Source organism: Girardinichthys multiradiatus, chromosome 6 (assembly GCF_021462225.1).
Source record: "Girardinichthys multiradiatus isolate DD_20200921_A chromosome 6, DD_fGirMul_XY1, whole genome shotgun sequence".
In the NCBI taxonomy this organism is placed as follows: domain Eukaryota; kingdom Metazoa; phylum Chordata; class Actinopteri; order Cyprinodontiformes; family Goodeidae; genus Girardinichthys; species Girardinichthys multiradiatus.
This window is the reverse complement of record NC_061799.1, coordinates 22,044,981-22,067,403: the sequence shown is the minus strand read 5'-3', so window position 1 is coordinate 22,067,403 and position 22,423 is coordinate 22,044,981. Positions and strand designations below refer to the sequence as shown.

General features: G+C 40.9%; 1 protein-coding gene across 1 annotated transcript in view; it reads left to right on the top strand.

Moving 5' to 3' along the window:
* The first annotated feature begins 16,853 nt into the window (after positions 1-16,853).
* The window catches only part of gpc1b (glypican 1b), a 120,253-nt gene continuing 114,683 nt past the window's right edge, over positions 16,854-22,423 (top strand). Inside the window, exon 1 of the mRNA XM_047368684.1 lies at positions 16,854-17,550. Within this exon, the coding sequence (XP_047224640.1) occupies positions 17,391-17,550 (160 nt within the window). The 5' untranslated portion in view covers positions 16,854-17,390. The remainder of the gene's footprint in view (positions 17,551-22,423) is intronic.

Below are 22,423 nucleotides of genomic sequence, written 5' to 3'. Positions count from 1 at the left end.
TGTCCTTCCTATCACACTACCTCACCCAGCCAAGCCCTAATGTTTTCCCCACTTATTGTCATTTTCCTCCACAATATAATATGTCTTCCCTTTGCACATATTACTCCTTTTCCTCTCATTATCTATCTTTGGCAACTGGCGAGGCTTTCTTTTATTGAAACAGGAAATCTTCCAGTCAAACAGAAACATAGATGACAAAGGAAATGCTACAGGAGGGGACTTCAAAAACCTACAATTTTGCATTGTAGCTTCAAAGTTAAGGATGAAGGTATGATCAAAAATTCCTGTAGGACATATATGAGAAGAGGACATCAGGGAGTATTCTGGATGGGAGATAAAATATAAATGTAATGGACTGAATAAAGGGGACAATGAATACGAAAAGCAAAAGACAGATCTGCTGAGTAATGTGTGGCACTTAAGCACTCTAGTGAATGTGCTGAACCCTGGCTAATGGTTGACATTAAAACCTAGAGCGGATGAAGATTCGATGGTATCTGTAAGAACATGGAAGAGATTGGCTTTAGGGAAAGGACACAATGATCTCCCTCTAATGATTACATCTGTTGAAACAGCACACTGAAGTTTACAGAGAAACTCTGAGGCCCAGCAGAGGGCCTTGTAGATTATCCAGTCCTGACGCATGCTCACTAAATCACTTTTATTTTGGGGAGAAAGTGAGTTTGTGCTTGAATATGAGTAGTCTGTGCTTGTCTAAATGTGGCAAAATCTATAGTATTTTAGTTTATTTTCATAACTATGCAAGTATTGCTTTTTACAAAGCTATGTGGAAAAAAAATGAAGATAATTGCATTTGTTTGTAAAGCAACTAAATCACTTTTCTAGCTGTAAAGATTGATGAAGGTGAATTAATTGTTAATCAGGGAAACTTTACATTTGTGATGAAGTTTCACACATAAAAGATGGAGTTATCTGTCACTTGAATTTGTATCTCTGTTTTAAACTCTACTAAAAAATGTTACTGACATTTTTTTCTTCCAGGTTAAAATAAAGAATGGATGAACACAAACAGGAATGCAAACTGATGTGCTGGAAGGTCACACATCAGATAGTTATAACAGGTATAGAAAATTTCACTGGACTAAAGAAGTGGTATGGTATTTGCAGTTTTATATTCATAGAAGTTGTCGCTGTTATTTTCCTATCTTTTTAATTGCCAGGTTTCCCCTTTTTACCTGTTGTTGGATTTGACAAGTTCTCCTAATTTGGGATTCTGTTGTTATACTATAAACATAATTTCCCAGGTGTTTTCCATGGATTACAGATCTTGACTACATAAAGATTTTTTATTTTACTGAAAATCATTGGCTTCTGAGTGCAATTCTTCAGGTGATTTCAAATGATCTTCCAGGAATAGACACCATTGCTGATGTCAGAGATGTCATCTGAATGGCAGTTTATTCCGTTCTTTGAACCATGAACTAATTGAGCTTAATAAGCAACTCATTGACAAGTTTATGTCAAACAGTATTTGTTGTGTGATGAGGACCCAGCTGCATAGAGACATGCTTTAGGCATTCAGAAGGTAAATAATAACTAACCTGAACATTATTAAACAGAGAAGTGACAAGAAAAGAGCAAAAGTGACAAAGACACTCAGAAAGAGGTATTAGAGGTCAAAAGGAAGCAAACAGGACACAGCACAAAAAAGAAAACCAGATAACCAAAAGGAGAAAGGCGCTGCAACTCAAACCAGAATGCAGACCAACACATAAAAATTCTAAAGTACAGAACAGAACAGGAGCATAAAATGAACACAAAGCCCTTCAATTAATCAGAATGACAGTCATCTATGTTGTCCATGTTTTTGTGTCAAGGGATTTAACTTTGGTTTCCAGCACTCACAAATGCATAAACGTCAGACAAAATAAAAATAAGGCTAAATGAGCAGCATGTCAGCAATTCTTTGGTTAAAACAGAAAGGCAAGTTGTGATAGTGCAAATATGCTTTTGTGGTTTCACAGCAGAGTCGTGGACTACTCTGGCTGTAAGGTGTTCATGTTCATCAAAGAGACAGCCTGGGAAAAGAAACTGTCTCTGTGGCGGCTGTTTTTAGTAAACAGCACACCTGAAGGTTGCTACAGAGCGTTACCTAATAAAAGTCGCTACCAAAAAAAAGTATAAATAGATTGTAACCAGGATATGTGGTGTCTGCAGAGATGTTAGCAGCCCTTTTCCTGACTCTAGACCTGTACATGTCCTGGGTGGACAGAAGGTCAGCCCTGATGATTCTTGATGCAGTCTGGATCTGTCCTTATTTGTGGATGAGCCAAAACACACAGCGATGGATGTGCACATGACAGACAGAATGATGCCAGTGTAAAAGATGACCAGCAGATCCTGTGGAAGGTTGTACTTCTTAAATTACCACAGGAAGATCAGTCTCTAGTTGGCCTACTTTTGAACAGTGTCTATGTGTAAGGAACACCTCAAGTCCCGAGAAAGGGGGGTTCCTTGGAATTGGAAGTGATCCACAGCAAACACGGCGTTGTTGGGGATGGTGAGGGGAGGAAGTATGGGGCGTGTTCTCTGGAAGTCACAGTCATCTCCACCGTCTTGAGCAGGCTAGCTTTCAGGTGGTTCTGATTGCATAACTGGACCAGCCGATTCACCTCCTGTCTACATGCAGACTTGTCACTATCCTGCATCAGACCAGTAACAGTTTACGGATACCGTTGTCCATACTAATCCCATTTAATAACCTTTTACCATCACAGACGGTAGCTTTTGCAGATATAATAACTTTCAAGTTTCTGTCATTACCTCAAAGGACACCACATCAATAATTTCCAAGAAGAATGTATTAGAGGATACGATGGTTTTACACAGCTGGTCATGTGGTTGTAATTTTCAACATTGTCTTTGCATATAAAGAAATGTATCAAACTTAAACAATCACAGGTTTGCCATTTTATGTACTTAAAGTTACTTTTTCATTGATTCATTAATTCACTCATTCATTTATTTTCTATGCTGCTTATTCCATAGTGGGTCACGTGGGAGCTGGTGCCTATTTCCAGTAGTCTGCAGGTGAGAAGCAGGGTACACCCTGGATAGGTCACTAATCCATCACATGGTTAACACAGAGACATACAGGACAAACAACCATGCACACACGCATCCACACCATTTAGAGAGACTAATTAAGCTAACAGTCATGTTTTTGGATTGTGGGAGGAAGCCGGAGTACTCAGTGAGAACCCACGCATGCACGAGGAGAACATGCAAACTCCATGCAGAAAGACCCCCGGCTGGGAGTCGAACCTAGTTACTTTTTTAATTTAAGTTAATTTTTCCCTATACTTTGTCTCACACAAACCTAACTACATTTGTCTCTCTAAAAGTCCCACTCACCTACCTCAGTCCATTTGTATTGTTCTGTTGTGTAATTGTTTCTTTAATTAACTTTATTTCATAGTGTTTCTTGTTCAGTTGTCAATTGCAAAGTACTTTGTAGCTCAACACCCCACATAAATAAAACATTATGTGCTTGCTTCATAAGCATGTTACCAATTTATTACCAATTACATTATCACACCACTAATTGGCATGTAACATGTAAGAAACACCACGTTTAAACGATAAGTGAAGGAGGAGCTGGCTGCATTTTGTAGTTTTTGCAGGTACAGACCTGTGTCTGCCCCTGCCCTTGCTAGGTGGGAATGTTCTGTCTCCTCTGTGGCTTTTTCCACAGTTGAACTACAGACAACTTTCGCCTTTTAAATTCTGTGCAGACACAAACACATAAAGACATAAACTCACACAACACATGTAGATGGCAGCAGGGGAAATCACAAACTTTCATGCCCTAACACAGAATGTGTTGCAGGTCAATTTTATGAATTACATTAACTTATTTCATTATTACTAATATTTTTTCATTGTTGTATCCCCTCCCCACATTTCTTTTCTCTTTGATTTGTTATTTCTGTCTGCCATTAAATAGAAGGGAATTTGTTATTGTTGTCGTATCGTCAGACCTTCGGCCGCATGTTTTGGACACTCGGGTGAAGAGAGGGGCTGAGCTGTCCACTGATCACCACCTGGTGGTGAGTTGGATCCGCTGGAGGAGGAGAAAGCCGGACAGACTTGGCAGGCCCAAGCGCATAGTGAGGGTCTGCTGGGAACGCCTGGCGGAGCCCTCGGCCAGGGATGTATTCAAGTCCCACCTCCGGGAGAGCTTCGACCAGAGTCCAAGTGGACCATGTTCTCCGCATCTATTGTCGATGCTGCTGCCCGTAGCTGCAGCCGTAAGGTCTGCGGTGCCTGTCGCGGTGGCAATCACAGAACCCGGTGGTGGACACCGGCAGTAAGGGATGCTGTCAAGCTGAAGAAGGAGTCCTATCGGCTGTCGTTGGCTTGTGGGACTCCTGAAGCGGCTGACGGGTACCGTGAGGCCAAGCGTGCTGCGGCCCGGGCTGTGGCAGAGGCAAAAACTCGGGCCTGGGAGGAGTTTGGTGAGGCCATGGAGAAGGACTATCGGTTGGCATCGAAGCGATTCTGGCAAACTGTCCGGCGCCTCAGGAGGGGGAAGCAGTGCTTCGCCAACACTGTTTATAGTGGTGGCGGGAGACTGCTGACCTCGACTGAGGACATTATCGGGTGGTGGAAGGAGTACTTCGAGGATCTCCTCAATCCTGCCATCACGCATTCCGTGGTGGAAACAGAGGCTGGGGACTCGGGGTTGGACTCTTTCATCGCCCAGGCTGAAGTCACCGAGGTGGTTAAAAAGCTCCGTGGTGGCAAGGCTTCGGGGGTTGGATGAGATCCGCCCTGAGTACCTCAAGTCTTTGGATGTTGTGGGGCTGTCATGGTTGACACACCTCTTCAACATTGCGTGGCGGACAGGGACAGTGCCTTTGGATTGGCAGACTGGGGTGGTGGTCCCCCTACATAAGAAGGGTGACCGGACGGTGTGTTCCAACTACAGGGGGATCACACTCCTCAGCCTCCCTGGTAAGGCCTACGCCAGGGTATTGGAGAGGAGAGTCTGACCGATAGTCGAACCTCGGCTTCAGGAGGAGCAGTGTGGTTTTCGTCCCGGCCGTGGAACACTGGACCAGCTCTATACCCTCTACAGGGTGCTCGAGGGTTCATGGGAGTTTGCCCAACCGGTTCACATGTGTTTTGTGGACCTGGAGAAGGCATTTGACTGTGTCCCTCGTGATGCCCTGTGGGTGGTGCTCCAGGAGTATGGAATCGGGGGCCCTTTATTAGGGGCCATCCGGTCCCTGTACGAGCGGAGCAGGAGTTTGGTCCGCATTGCCGGCACTAAGTCGGACCTGTTCCCCGTGCATGTTGGACTCCGGCAGGGCTGCCCTTTGTCACCGGGCCTGTTCATAACTTTTATGGACAGGATTTCTAGACGCAGCCAAGGGACGGAGGGGGTCTGGTTTGGGAACCAGTGGATTTCGTCTCTTCTTTTTGCGGATGACGTGGTCCTGCTGGCCCCCTCTAACCAAGACCTACAGCATGCGCTGTGGAGGTTCGCAGCCGAGTGTGAAGCGGCTGGGATGAGGATCAGCTCCTCTAAGTCCGAGGCCATGGTACTCGACCGGAAAAGGGTGGCTTGTCCTCTTCAGGTTGGAGGGGAGTTCCTGCCTCAAGTGGAGGAGTTTAAGTATCTCGGGGTCTTGTTCACGAGTGAAGGAAGAGAGAGCTGAGCCGAAAAGCAAAGCTCTCAATTTACCGGTCGGTCTACGTTTCTACCCTCACCTATGGTCATGAACCTTGGGTCATGACCGAAAGAACGAGATCCCGGATACAAGCAGCTGAAATGAGCTTCCTCCATAGGGTGGCCGGGCACTCCCTTAGAGATTGGGTGAGGAACTCGGCCATCCGGGAGGGGCTCGGAGTAGAGCCGCTGCTCCTCCACATCGAGAGGAGCCAGTTGAGGTGGCTCGGGCATCTATACCGGATGCCTCCTGGACGCCTTCCTCGGGAGGTGTTCCAGGCACGTCCCACCGGGAGGAGGCCTATGGGACGGCCCAGGACACGCTGGAGGGACTATGTCTCTCGGCTGGCCTGGGAACGCCTTGGGCTCCCCCTGAAGGAACTGGAGGAGGTGTCTGGAGAGAGGGACGTCTGGGCGTCTCTGTTAAGTCTGCTGCCCCCGCGATCCGGTCCCGGATAAGCGGAAGACGACGAGTATGAGTACGAGTACGAGGAATTTCTTATAAAAATTCTATCTAGTGGAAACACTTGAAATTCTTTAAAAGACATACATTTAAATTGCACTAATAACAATTTTGCTTTTTTGTCCTTATTTTATTTTTGTTCTATCCTTTTGTCTAGCATTCTGCTTTTAATTTCATTTCATAAGACTCGTTTTCAATAGATTCCATAGATGTATTTAGTGACTAAAAGCACAAATAAAAGTTCCTCTAAATCACAGTTTCAATTTAGTTACCTATTTTTTCTCATAACACGTTTTACCACTGTCACTATGCAAAAGTAACTTCGCACACATGTCATTTTTGCTGGAAAACCTCACCATACCCTGAAAATGCTCCCCACATAATTATTGCACATGTACAATAAACTGCTGCTTATTTATGGCCTCTCACGCAGCACTCTCCTCTGTCTTTCCTAACGTTCTGCTGGTCTGCTTGACTTCCCCCCGCATCCTGCTCCTCATTAGGAAGCCTTTCATGGTCACAGGCAATAAAACATCAATGAGAGGCAGTCGGAAGAAAACATGGCTGCTCTGTGGCTTTATTGAGCATTAATTACATAATCTCCATACCAGACAGTAGAGGGCCAATCAGCTCTCCAACAAGACAGCCGACCTATGACCACATGTGGAACACGGTCAGACGCATAATCTCTGGTTTCACAAACCAAATGCCACTGACAAAGACACAAGCACATGTGAAGGTCATATACTAAACCCTAAACTAAACTAAACACCTTCATATTCATGAGTGCTGCATCACGGTTTTTCTTGGAGTCTGGAACGGAATAATTATATTTCAATTCATTTCAATAAGAAAAATTGATTCTACATATGAATAATTTCAGCTAAGAGCTTCATCAGAGAACAAATTATATTATAAAGTAAAGGTTTCACCATGGGCATTAATAGGGTCTTAAAGCATTGGGGACTTTACCTCAGGCCCTAAACAGTTTCATTTTCATAAGACAGCGGCCCAGTTTATAAGTAATATAAAGTTATGTTGTTCCTCTCTGCATTGACTGGGTTTTCATTGAATGCAACATATTGTGAATCAAACAAAAAAGATTTACAATAATTTGACATGGTTATCTTTTTTTTTTTGCTAGTAGTTGAAGTGAAAGATGAAAAGAAATGGAGTTCTGGATTGATGATTTTTTTTTTGCAGAAGCAGATAATGGCACATTTTGTGATATTTAGAAAAATCTTAATCTGAATTTCTGCTCAGTCCGTCTGAAAAAATATGTTATTAAACTTACAGAAACCATATTTACTGTGGGTCAAAAATGTGCTACTTCGCTCATCTGCATAAATGACCTTTTTAAATGTTAATATCATCAAATTGTTCTGACTTCAGGTTCATACCTTGTTACATCTCAAAAAAATGATACTGGTATAAAGTTTATTTTATTAAATTTTAGTCAAATGGTAAGATCCTACAAACACATGTTTTTATTTTAATTATGATGAGAGTTTTTAAACATATGTTCCTTCTTTCATGAACCTGTTATGTTTTACTGCGATCTTTCTAGCTCTTCATTATACTTAAGAAGAAACTATTTTAATTTGGCCTGCCAAAAATAATTAATAAAACATTTTACAACACAGTCTGTTGTTCTCCACGGAGCATGTGAGTCTTTAGTTTAGTCGTTGCTATTAAACTCCTTCTGTAGCAAAAACGAAGTTTGAAATATTATACAGCCTCATCCTGGACCTTTCTTTGACTCTAATATTTTGTCCTGTTATTCAAACTAATGTTACAGTTATTAATAAATGTATACATAAAGTTGTATGTACATGTAACTTGAGTAAAAATGAGTAAAACTCGTCCTCATGCCTTATTGGGTGAATAAGTGATTAGCTGTTGCTTACAAATAGCCCAAGATGAGCGGCTGAGATCTCGTGACAGTTGTGCGTAAGTAATATGGCGGTATACTGGTAAACAAACAAACACGACAAACTCAAGTAAAGCAAGCTAATAAATGCAAGCCAAACATAGAAACGTTTAAAATACTAACCACTGTGTCATATCTTCCAGATAAACTGGACGAGGAAACCTTGGACATTCTGGAGAACTAAGACAAATGTTTTTAAAACATTGTAATGGGCAGTTGTTGAGGGACCAGGAGATCACTTGGTTTTATTAGGAACAACAGCAGGTTAGTCTAAAACATGTAAACCTGGTTAGATAAAAGGTTAGAAAACGGGCAGTTATAATATACTAGAAAGCACAGCTCAGCATGATGTTTACATATTTAGATGTGGGAGGGGCTAAGGCTGGGCTTTTAGGAATCCGCTCCTTTTTGTCTTCTCTCATTTTGTCTGTTACTACATCTCTCTGTCACTCTTTTCTCTTTCTGTAACACACAAACATGCACACTCACATACATCAACATACACACACAAATACTTATTAACATTATCCTCAGCACCTTCTTAATTTTCTGTGTTTTTCTCTGCTATATCTCTACTTCTGGACTTTACATCAGGCAGCCCCAAGCACTAACTGTGATTTCACTTAACTCTATCTGTTTCTATGGTGTCATGTGCTGTCCAACTTTAATTACACACACACCACTATGGGCACACTAAGGTTTGTCACATGGAATGTGCATGTAGCCAACACCATAGAGAAAAAGTTAAAGATTTTTAACCAGCTTTAAAGACTACAGGCAGACATCTTAATATAAGAGATTCATAAATCTGCCACAGCTGCGAATGATCTTAAATCACCTGAGTTTCCTAATTTGTTATCTCCCTGTTATAATTATAGACAAAGGGGAGTAGCAAAACTTTACAGTATTAGACATAGTTACAGATCTAGAGGGTAGATTTATAAAAATAAAAATATCTATACATAACCAAAAGTTATGTATTGCCAGTATATATGCCCCAAATGTTGATGACGCCCTATTCTTCTATACTTTTATTTCTGCGCTGTCTGAACACTTGGATTATTCACTTCTTGGGGGTGATCTCAACTTTGGTCTAAATGAAAAAACAGACATGTTGAGTACAACAGGGACTCAGCGCAATTGGCAGTCAACAAATATAGTTAAGCAGTACATAAGTGATTAAGGACTTTGCGATGCATGGCAATCTCTTCACCCTAATCACAGAGAATATACTTTTTTTCTCACATGTGCTTCACTCTTACTCTTGTCTGCATTATGTCAGCAGCTTGTTGTTGACTGACATCTCAGAATCTCAGATACACCCCATAGCTGTCAGCGATCATCCTCATGTCTCCTTAACTCTAGTAAATAAGAAATAAAACCCCCAAAGCAAAAGCTGGAGGTTTAATACATCATTACTTAAGGATGAAGATTTTATCAAATACTTTAAAGAAGAGTGGACTTCATATTTGGAGTATCATGACCTCCTGGTACATCAACATCTGTTCACTGGGAGGCAGGGAAAGCAGTGATGAGAGGTAAAATAATCTTATTCTAATCACATAACAAAAAAGAAAACAAATGTATTCAGGAATTAGAAGAAACCATTAAACTGTTAAAAGAATCCCAGGAACAGGAAATCCTGGGCAAACTATGTAAGGCAAAACTAGAATTAAATAAAATTATTGACAAAAAAAAACAAACATTCCTTAGTACAGAGACTTCAAATGGAAAACTTTGAACATGCCAATAAATCAGGTAGCTTTTTAGCTAACCTCCTAAAAATAAACAAAGAAAAGACAAATATATTTACTGTTAAAGATTCAAGAGGGAATACAGTTTATGATCCTGAAAGAATAAACAGCACTTTCAGAGATTTTTACAAGCTTTATACTCATCACAGATAGAACCATTGGCTGGTTGCCCCTCTGGGGTCTCTGGGTCCATGGTTGGATCTGCTCCAGTGTAGACGGCTGCTAGCGGGCCTGTGAGCTTGCTGCTTCAACTCCCTGGGGCTTCTGCACTGTGACTGCTGAGTGGTTCCCCTGGGGCTCTCCTCTGCGCTTCTCTGGGGGGGGGTTGTGGTAATCCCTGTGGTGGTCCTTCCGGGGTTCTTGTGCTCTGGGGGGCCTTTGGATGTCTGTGGCTCAGATCTCCTCCATGTCTGTTTCGGGTCCAGGGGGCAAGTCTGTGGCTCCTCACACTCACTATTACATATTTTTTTGGAGAAACCTTATATACCCAAGTGTTCTCACACTTACACCCACAGGTGATTAGATTCAGGTATTAACAGATACACAGATGTTATATATTGAGCCACAGTTACCACCAAATACATCTTGCATTCATTATCACTGTGCACTTTTCGATAACAATGCGGGTGTTATACATGTTTCTGCAGGTGTAGAAATGGTCTTCTAGGTTGTTGTCTTGTATTCTCTTCATATTTCTTTCTCTCCTCTATTCTTTTCTCCTTCTCTCCCTTTTTCCTTTTTGTCGCACCTCTCTTTCTTTCTTGCTTCTTTTTTTTTTCTTTTTGTTTCTGACTTCATATCCATTGCAATTGAAATAATCCTAAAGCATTTTCCAATAAAGTTTCTTTCTTAAATATCAAGGGGAGCCTTGTCGCATTAGTCATAGTGCTCCACATGTGAAAGTAAATCTGTTGGGCTTCTTCTTGGCACTCAGACAACAATTCTGATTGCTACCCTGCCGGACAGGACACGGTAAAAAAACATACAATAAAAAAACCAAATATCCCATTCTAAGTCCGTATTCAGGCTTTACCGCTAACTTCATTAGGTGGAGCAGGCAGTGATTACATGTGGAGCATTATGACTAATGCGACATGGAATACAGTAGAAACAAACTGGATTCTTTTTAGATAAAAATATGTGAAGTCTAATGTCATTTGGGGGCTGAATGCATGTTTTTATCTGAAATATCTTCTATCATGAGATTCGGGGCTATTCAGAAAACATCTGGAGCTTCAGTTCCGGAAGTACAGGTGACTGGTCTAACAATGTTCCTGGGTGCCACTGTACCACAGAGCTAGCCCAAATACCTGCACCAGCATTCACAGTGTGTCTGCGTTTGCGAACAGCATAGTCAACAAGTTATGAGCTAACTTAACAATACATATGTATTTCCCTCATTTTGATTTTTGCTCTTTTTACAAGGGGTTGTTGTCGACCAGAAGTTGAAAGTACAACCACTCTCACCAGCGAATGCATCAAAAGAACAGCCAACAGTGAACGCTTGGTAGGAAAGTGGATTGGGTTATAGCAATCTTTTGGCAGGAGGAAGGGGGGTTACATTATTAGATGTTTAAACACACTACTATTTTGCTGGCAAATGTAAATAAATAAAGAAAATCAACAAGGTATTCATGTATGATGTTTTTTGTAAATCTGAATGATATAATTTTATTGCAGGGGTAATTGACTGGATCCATTTTTGTTTTGGGGGGGGGGGTCCATAACCCCCCTAACCCCCCGCAATTTACAGTCTTGATCACACATGGTTTGATTCTACTTGCCAGATTTCCTCAACACAATCTATTTTGTTTCACAGCAGCAAGAAGAGCGAGGTACAAGTAAGATACAGTAATGAAATTGTTTTTTGTCAACAATGTGTCACAGTTACAGTACAGACCAAACGTTTGGACACACCTTTTCATTCAAAGAGTTTTCTTTGTTTTCATGACTATGGATATTGTAGCTTCACTCTGAAGGCATCAAAACTATGAATTAACATATGTGGAATTATATACTGAACAAAAAAGTGTGAAACAACTGAAAATATGTCTTATATTCTAGGTTCTTCAAAGTAGCCACCTTTTGCTTTGATTACTGCTACGCACACTCTTGGCATTCTGTTGATGAGCTTCAAGAGGTAGTCACCTGAAATGGTTTTCACTTCACAGGTGTGCCCTGTCAGGTTTAATAAGTGGGATTTCAAGCCTTATAAACGGGGTTGGGACCATCAGTTGTGTTGTGCAGGAGGTGGATACAGTACACAGCTGATAGTCCTACTGAATAGACTGTTAGAATTTGTATTATGGCACGAAAACAGCAGCTAAGTAAAGAAAAATGAGTGGCCATCATTACTTTAAGAAATGAAGGTCATTCAGTCCGAACAATTGGGAAACTTTGAAAGTGTCCCCAAGTGCAGTCGCAAAAACCAACAAGCGCTACAAAGAAACTGACTCACATGAGGACCGCCCCAGGAAAGGAAGACCAAGAGTCACCTCTGCTGCGGACGATAAGTTTATCTGAGTCGCCAGCCTCAGAAATCGCAGGTTAACAGCAGCTCAGATTAGAGAACAGGTCAATGCCACACAGAGTTCTAGCAGCAGACACATCTCTAGAACAACTGTTAAGAGGAGATTGTGTGAATCAGGCCTTCGTGGTAAAATAGCTGCTAGGAAACCACTGCTGAGGACAGGCAACAAGCAGAAGAGACTTGTTTGGGCTAAAGAACACAAGGACTGGACATTAGACCAGTGGAAATCTGTGCTTTGGTCTGATGAGTCCAAGTTTGAGATCTTTGGTTCCAACCACTGTGTCTTTGCGCGGCGCAGAAAAGATAAACGGATGGACTCTACATGCCTGGTTCCCACCGTGAAGCATGGAGGGAGAGGTGTGATGGTGTGGGGGTGCTTTGCTGGTGACACTGTTGAGGATTTATTCAAAATTGAAGGCAAATTTTCACTTGACTGAAATTTTTGATTTTGTACATGTACTGGGATTTTCAGAATGCAATGGACAAATAAACAAATATACAAAATAAAATACTTGAGCAAAAACTGTGGTGTTTTTGACAGTTCAACTAGTCTAACTAGTAGCTGATGGTAAGTAATTTAACACATAATTCCACATGTGTTAATTCATAGTGTTGATGCCTTCAGTGTGAAGCTACAATATTCATAGTCATGAAAATAAAGAAAACTCTTTGAATGAGAAGGTGTGTCCAAACTTTTGGTCTGTATTGTACATATTTCAATATTAGAAAGCAGCTGTGAAGGTGTATCACCAGTTTTTCCCACACACACACACACACACACACACACACACACACACACACACACACACACACACACACACAAACACACGCACGCACACACACACGAGCACACACACACACACAGAGAAAGAGAGAGGCTGCCAATGAGGATGACACTTGACACTCCCGAATGAATGTGTAATTCATGCCTATTCATTTCGCAGCTGTAATAATAGGATGCAAGTGTGGCCCTTTGTCAGCTACTGATTTGTGAGATGCTTTCCTCGTTGTTTGGACTAAGCCAGTGACGAGGAAAAGGCTAATTATAGTGTAGTAGTTTAAAATGTAATCGTAAACAGTATTTGCCTTTGGAAAGAGAATGATTAGGGGATAGGAAATGGCTCATGTTGCCACAAGGTTCTCCTGTTCATCTTTGTTACGCCTTTCTCTCTTTTCTCTTGACATTTGTTTGCACATCTGTCATGATGGTTCTTTATTCTAAAAAGTGCTGCAGTTTTATATATCCACTGCTGTAATGGGTGGTGGCATCTTACTTAAAAAACAAACTGGGTTATGGGTTTGACCTGACATACTAGGCTAGGTGTTGAACCCAAAGCCTAAGTGAACATTTATCTAAATTATAGACTGTATTGAAAAAAAAAACAATAATCTCGATTACCAAATAAGTAATATTTCTGTTCAAAATAATTAATTATAAAGTGGGTGTTAGGCAATATACACACAGGACTGCACACCGGACAGGTTGGAAAGTCCAGCAAAGGGAAACACAGAGACACACCGGATTCTTCCTACATGTCTCCATGCAATGCAAACACACATTAATGGCAATACAGAATGGCAAAATAACAGAATATGCATCCTAGCATATACAGGTCCTTCTCAAAATATTAGCATATTGTGATAAAGTTAATTATTTTCCATAATGTCATGATGAAAATTTAACATTCATATATTTTAGATTCATTGCACACTAACTGAAATATTTCAGGTCTTTTATTGTCTTAATACGGATGATTTTGGCATACAGCTCATGAAAACCCAAAATTCCTATCTCACAAAATTAGCATATCATTAAAAGGGTCTCTAAACGAGCTATGAACCTAATCATCTGAATCAACGAGTTAACTCTAAACACCTGCAAAAGATTCCTGAGGCCTTTAAAACTCCCAGGCTGGTTCATCACTCAAAACCCCAATCATGGGTAAGACTGCCGACCTGACTGCTGTCCAGAAGGCCACTATTGACACCCTCAAGCAAGAGGGTAAGACACAGAAAGACATTTCTGAACGAATAGGCTGTTCCCAGAGTGCTGTATCAAGGCACCTCAGTGGAAAGTCTGTGGGAAGGAAAAAGTGTGGCAGAAAACGCTGCACAACGAGAAGAGGTGACCGGACCCTGAGGAAGATTGTGGAGAAGGGCCGATTCCAGACCTTGGTGGACCTGCGGAAGCAGTGGACTGAGTCTGGAGTAGAAACATCCAGAGCCACCGTGCACAGGCGTGTGCAGGAAATGGGCTACAGGTGCCGCATTCCCCAGGTCAAGCCACTTTTGAACCAGAAACAGCGGCAGAAGCACCTGACCTGGGCTACAGAGAAGCAGCACTGGAATGTTGCTCAGCTGTCCAAAGTACTTTTTTCGGATGAAAGCAAATTCTGCATGTCATTCGGAAATCAAGGTGCCAGAGTCTGGAGGAAGACTGGGGAGAAGGAAATGCCAAAATGCCAGAAGTCCAGTGTCAAGTACCCACAGTCAGTGATGGTCTGGGGTGCCGTGTCAGCTGCTGGTGTTGGTCCACTGTGTTTTATCAAGGGCAGGGTCAATGCAGCTAGCTATCGGGAGATTTTGGAGCACTTCATGCTTCCATCTGCTGAAAAGCTTTATGGAGATGAAGATTTCATTTTTCAGCACGACCTGGCACCTGCTCACAGTGCCAAAACCACTGGTAAATGGTTTACTGACCATGGTATCACTGTGCTCAATTGGCCTGCCAACTCTCCTGACCTGAACCCCATAGAGAATCTGTGGGATATTGTGAAGAGAACGTTGAGAGACTCAAGACCCAACACTTTGGATGAGCTAAAGGCTGCTATCGAAGCATCCTGGGCCTCCATAAGACCTCAGCAGTGCCACAGGCTGATTGCCTCCATGCCACGCCGCATTGAAGCAGTCATTTCTGCAAAAGGATTCCCGACCAAGTATTGAGTACATAACTGTACATGATTATTTGAAGGTTGACATTTTTTGTATTAAAAACACTTTTCTTTTTTTGGTCGGATGAAATATGCTAATTTTGTGAGATAGAAATTATGGGTTTTCATGAGCTGTATGCCAAAATCATCCGTATTAAGACAATAAAAGACCTGAAATATTTCAGTTAGTGTGCAATGAATCTAAAATATATGAATGTTAAATTTTCATCATGACATTATGGAAAATAATTAACTTTATCACAATATGCTAATATTTTGAGAAGGACCTGTATACTAGGGGAAGGACCTTCTTGCTTTGAAGAACCAGTGCTAAGAACTGCACTGTCATGCACTAACGTGAATAGTTTTGCAATTTTACTTTATGAACCTAAACATATTAAACTAAGCTTTTAAATCAATCAAAACTTAGGTCAGATATAGTTCAGTTGCAGTTGTTGAACAGGAAATGCACCAGTGGATCTGCTTTAAAATGTATTAAATTAACAAAATTCAATACAACACCATCACAATGAGACATTTATGACAAACATTAAAATTTAGATAAAACATATATATTCAGTCTATTACACTTCATACAACATTGTCTGTCTAAATTAACTTAACGGCGTAAAGGTCACTTTTGGCAGGCTTTGACAAATGATGAAGGTCTTCCTAGTCTCTTCTCTAATCCAATGAAGTATGTCACAATTTTGTTTGTACATGTTTGGTACAAATGGTGGTTCTTGAATGAATGGTGCCTTGGTGTGTGTGTGTGTGTGTTTTCTTGTTTGCCACCCTACACACAACCAAAGACACATCCATCAAGAAGCAAATTCTGCAAAAATATTACATTGTATAACTTATGAGAAACATGACTGAAACGTATTATCCGTTTTCCCATCTGCAGGTTAAATCAGATAGAGAACAAAGTACCATATAGATTTTAACGTGTAGATATCTTTTTTTCCTTTCTCTCTGACATTGAAGTAAACTTAAATATAGCGCAGAGTGGCAATGTTGTCTGGATTGTGGTATTGACCAAGATTGACAGGCAACTTGGAAGCAGCTCAGCTCAAGACAGATGTTGACTTATTAGCCAATTAATTTTGCCTTGTAGAGTGATGCATTCTGTTTCACAGACACACTCAGACGAAGGTATCCAGTTCTGTGGATGGAAAGGAAGGGGCCTATAGTTCATGTGACACCTGCTGATGGTAAGCGAGCACCAACCAGCGCATTCTTTACCTGAGAACCACACAGGACATTCCTCACCTGGGAACCAGGTATGCTCATCTGCAAATCAGTCGGTCAAAAAACGAGAACAATAATTTTTATGCTTAGGTATATTTTTTTCAAATTGCTTGTTGACACGTGTGGTAATTGTATTCAGAATTCGTCTAAAAAATTTGATTAAAATAAGCAGGAATGTGTCAGGGTGAAACGAGAAATGGCAAGAGTTGCTTTAAAGCTCTATCTTCCTTTCATCCTCCTCTTTTTGTATGCCTGCCTCTCCCCGCCTCCGCTGATTTCCACAGAGTGGCAGCGCTGGCAAATCGTTGTCCAGAAAAGCCTGAGCTGCGGTGTCTGTCGGTGTGTGCACCTCTGTGCTCTGCACTCGGATCCCTCCGGATTGGCACATTAAAGCTGGACAGGCGTGTGTCAAAACAGCCCGGGCTACACCAGTGCAGCGCTATTTTCTAACGTGACTTAAAATAGCGTATACCTAGTTTTTGCATCTCTTGCTTCTCTCTCTAGGTCAGCCAAAAAGCTCCATGGGTGGCTGAATCAGACCGGGGATCTTTACAGAATAACATTTCAGCAAGAGAAAACCATACATTTTGGCGAGCGTTTGCCCTTGTTGCGCTGTTATAGGTGGATTAAAGGAGAGACAAGACAGGAATTGCTCCTGTGCCGCGCAGTAGCGCGCAGAGAACGGTCACAGAAATTGCAGACGCGCTTAAGGGAGCAGGAAGGTGGAGGATATTTTACGCACAGCCCGGTTTTGATATACTTTGTATTTTATACTAAGTCGCTTGCTTTTCCACTTGGAAATTCTGCCGAAGTCCAAAGCCACACTGGTCTGTAGGCATGGATTTCTTTATCCTAGCGGCTCTGGTGCTGTGCTCTTTCACAGCGCCAGCCTTTGGGGACAAAGGGTCCACCAAAGCCCGGACATGTTCGGACATTCAGCGATTTTACGGCGGAAAGGGATTCAATCAGAATGCTGTACCCCAGTTTGAAATATCAGGTAAGCTCCTTCAGAATGTTTTCATGTTGGTAACTAAACTTTATATTATGTGACATATTTCAACAATTATACATAAACGATTTTAAGGTTGTATTTAACTAGTTAAAACACTCTAGCTAACGTGTGCATCATATTCATTTGAAAAAAGACATTTAAAGTTTTTTCTTATTCATTGTTGGCATGAGGGTACAAAGACGGGATCTATCTTTACACCTCTGAAATCTGTTATCACACTCATTTGATGTCACATGGTACTGTAAAGTAGAGGAGCTATGGCTCCAGGCTCTGAAGATAAAACACTGCTTTGAAAAGTTATTGAGACAGAACATAGACACCACAGGAAATATGTTTGTTTGATCCTGATTGATCCTTGATAAAAACGCTCAAAATCTTTTGTATGCTTAACATCTTGGAAGCACAAAAGCAATAGTGCAACTTGCTTTCCGATTATCTTTATTTTAGGAGTTCCAAACAGAGCTCCTTCTCTGGATGACATTTCCTAACCTGACCTCTTCTCTAAGATGTGTTCTGGTATAGGCCAAGGAGGCCAGCCTTATAAGTTACCAGACAGTCACTTGACCCAGTGCTGTGACTGTGCAAATATAATGCTGCTGACTGTGTCATCCATGGCCTGATGTCAGTCACAAGCCCCCTGTTGCAGTTTGGACAATTATCTGTTGTCTCCTCTAGAATTCAGTGAGGTCTTTTACACACAGTGCTCCACAAGCTCATTTATTTGTAGAGAAACAAATCATTATTACCATATCCAGTCATTTTGGGAAGTTATGACTTCACAGGTAAATGGCATGATCTGTCATGAGATTCTTAAGTAAAAATACCAATGGTATAATACCTTCATGGTATTAGAGAATTTGTGCAAAATAATGAAGATACAAAACAAATAACATAATATAATTGCTTTTTTTAACAGAAACGCAACAAATATCCCCACTGTTCCTAAAATAATGATGGAATTAAATAATCTTATCTATATCATTTATTTATTTTTATACATAGACCTGTGCAAATAATAAACTTAAAAGCACCTGCTGAATCTACTGGTAGTTTTCACTGGGAATTTAATTACATGGCTAATTAGTCTGGCTTTACAGAGAGCAGAATTTGTTTTTTTTTTGTGAGCAAGGAAAGTAGACTTGACTTTTTTCAGTTAGCTCTTTGGCAGTGCGCAGCCACATTTGGAGGAGAAGCACTGTTGTATTGTTTAAATACATAGAAAACTGGTCTCTCATTCAAAGGACCCATAACCGTAGGAACGGTATCACAGAAGATTTGCTGGTTTAAATCTGTGAATGTTTAAAGTCTTGGTACGTCTTAATGCTGGTAACTCACCCATGCCTAGCTGATGCTGATCAGTGTAATGTACTCTTGGTGTGCTTTTACTCAGAATCATAAATTGAGCATGAGAAGACTGTGGGGTGTTTATGAAATCTAATAAATTCAAAGATGTTGAAGTAATTCTTCAAATATTGAAGATAGAATCTAATATAAATGTTGAAAGAATAACTCTAATGTGATGAAATTCTTCTTTCACATTATCATGTCTTCACAAGTTACAGTTATCAAGGGTTACTAACAGGGGACTCATCTAGTTTGCTTTTTCTAGTTTATTTGATTGGCCACACTCAAGAAATCATTTTAAAGAATTGCCAACAGCCAGCATCAATCAGTGATATCAAGCTTAAAAAAAGTTGGGGTTACATTTTTTTTTGTGAAAACATTATTCTGATGAGAACTAAGTAACTAACTAACATAATTAGAGAATTAAAGGGGAAATTTTTTCCTGTGTCCCATGTCACTTGGGTCTTAAGCAGTAATAACATCGGGTATTCATTGGTTGCACTCTAGCACAATAAACACCTTGTAAAATATACTAGGTTTTATTTAATGCTTTCAGATGGTGAGCCAGTTCTGCAGTGTTGATAATCTCTGACATCTGGATCGGGTATTTCACAATGTGACACCATTGCTTGAACAACTTAAGGTATTGACTGAGTTGGATTCAAGGTCACATGCTGACTGCATCAGCCAGATTCAGTCCGGGCTAGGAGGAAGATGTGAGATGACTGCTTCTCAACTCTAGAAGTGATTATCAGTTAAACCTTTTAAATAACCACTGCGCCGCTCAGTCCTGGATATGGAAACTATTACTGCATGAACCCATTACCTTCTTCCTATACAGTCACAAAGTGTCCATAATAAATCGCTAAATTATGTGTAAATAAGGTTCAAACAAGATATGCAAGTAAAGCAAATGTATTTTCTTTCATTTTAAAGTACAGGATTTAAAGTTTATGGTTATTTTTTCTCTTTGATTTAAACAACAGGACTTTTAAGCTTATAATGAAATAAAACAGAAGGAAGTATTCAATATCACCACATGATACCCCAATTCTTGGCTAATTATGCTCTGTAAGTGACAGGAAACAATTTCCAGATATTACTTCCACAGTGATACGCCTCATAAAACACTATAAGTGATTTACCCCCAGAGAGGTCCCACAGAAGAAAGCTGTTGAGTTAAGGGTAAGCTGTTTGTTATAATTGTGTTGAAGCAATGTTTACTGGTCCATTGCTGTGTAATAAGCCAGGCGATTCAAAAAATGAACAAGTTCACAGGGACTAAAGTAAACTGATGGATGCTTTTAGAATAAGCCTGATGACTCAACTGCGGCTAGGGTAATCAGTTTGGAAAACAGATTTTTTTGTCACTGTTTACCAAAAATTGAAGATTGATTTTTATGATAGTCATTCGTCTCCTCCTTGCACTGCCCCCTCCTAGTCCCACCCCATCATTACAGTCTTGATGACTTATCTTTTTGTCTTTGAGGGGATGTCATTTTTCATCTCTATATGTCGCTCTCTCATCAGCTCTTAAAGAGAGAGGCGTCAGTGGGTCTTTGAAAGGAGCTGGCAGCCAATGAGTGTTAGATTCTCAATGTCACATAGGCCAGTACAAAGAGGCAAGCTGTGTGAGACATCTGCAGGATGGCTGGTAACATTTTGGCATTGATTTTTCCCATGCTGTATTTTTGTTGTTGCTGATTGCTGGTTGCTGCATACCAACTGAGATGTGTGATGCTCTGGAGTGTCATCTGTAACCAGTGTTTAGATAATGACATAGTGTTGCTTCTGCTCCCCAGCCCTGCTAGGATTTCTTGGGAGAACTAGTTGCTAAGGACTGCTTCGTGGTTTGAAATATATACTGATCAGTGCAATAACCCAGTGTGAGAAGTATGGAAATGTTTTGAACTCAGTGGCTCCTGAAATTGAGACTGACTATGAAATGTAAATTAGTAGTCTTTTTGCTGACAACGCTGTTTTTGTCAACTCATTTGTTAAAAAAAAATCTCCTCATAAAACCTTTTCATCTTTTGACTTGCTAGGTTACTAATGATAAAATAAGTGTTAAGCCAATAAGCTGTCTAAGAGACATTTTAGAAAACACAAACTAAGGATAAACTGTTACATTTAACAATTTGAACTTACATTTCTCCCTTTAATGTACAATAATTAACCCAGGAGTACACGTCTTTCTCTAAATTTGATCGAAACAATTCATATTTGTCTCATTTTCAAAGCTGTACTGACAAATGCTAAGAGGGTAATTAAATCATTAAAAATATACACCTTGCTGGATACATAAACATTGAGCAATTAAGAAGTACAACAACATGTATTAAAGCTGCAATCAGCCCTTGGCACCCCTCGCAGCTCAGCAGCACTTGGCCTGTGTCGCAACCACGGACATCTGGTATCGCCACCTTTCCGGCACTGACCTGCCTGCCGCTGAATTCTGCACGTGACCACTAGGCAGCACTGTGAGCAAGCTTTTACACAATCTTCGGTCATGCAGAGTTCTGCTCTGGTGAGAAGCATTCAAAATTTGGCTGAAATCTGACCTTCCTTATGGAAGCTGCACACACTTGGTTGTCAGTGGGCACGGCTAAAGTAATGCCATGACTTGACTGTGCCAACGTGTCCAGCATTTGTCCATGATGATGCATACCAAATCTGAAATGGATCCAATGATGTATGAGGGAGATAAAGAGGTTGAAGTTTCCTATCGGGAACCGTTGATGCAAATTCCAATGTAATCTTGGAATTACATTGGATCTAGAGCTGTTTGGGGGATGAAAAAGATCAACCATATTCAGTTTGTAGAAAATTGGACAATGCGTGTGTAATTTAGAGCCAAACCTAAGGCCATGGCGTGACATCAGACTTCACCAAGCTGCCGCGGCCACACCCTCCAGCCAAAGTTCTCAGTACTAGAGACCAACTTAAACCATCATGTTTTCTGTCACTGGGGGCAATTTCATGTTGATTAGGTCAAGGCAATCAAATATGGACCATCCAAAGTGAAACATTTCACTTGCTGTTCTCGGGGGGTAGGGCTTCAATGATGTCAGCATTTGACCATTAAATATTATTTGGGGCCAGTTGCGGATCAATCTCAGAAGGTTTCATGTCTCTGCAACTTTCCTTGTAGGAGCTATGAAAATTTCGACTTTTATGGCAAGAAGTCAGTTTTTGAGGCTTGGCCACGTCCACATGCTTTCATGTAGCAAAAATCTCTTCATAACTTTTGATCCTCAATGCATTGACAGTACACTGCATGACTTCAAAGTCTCTAGGTGAAAAGCTATAGGAGGTGTTTGTTCAGATTGGATGTGTATAAACAAGAGAAAATGGCAACTTCAACCCAAAATGGCTGACGTCCAGTGGGGTTTGGACCATGGGTCCAAAAGACGTTTTTGTAGGTCCTGAGAAGTTACATATGTGTACTGAATTTCATAATGGTCGGTCAAAGCATGGCTTGGGGCTGGTTGTTTTAGTGCTTCTAGGGGGCGCT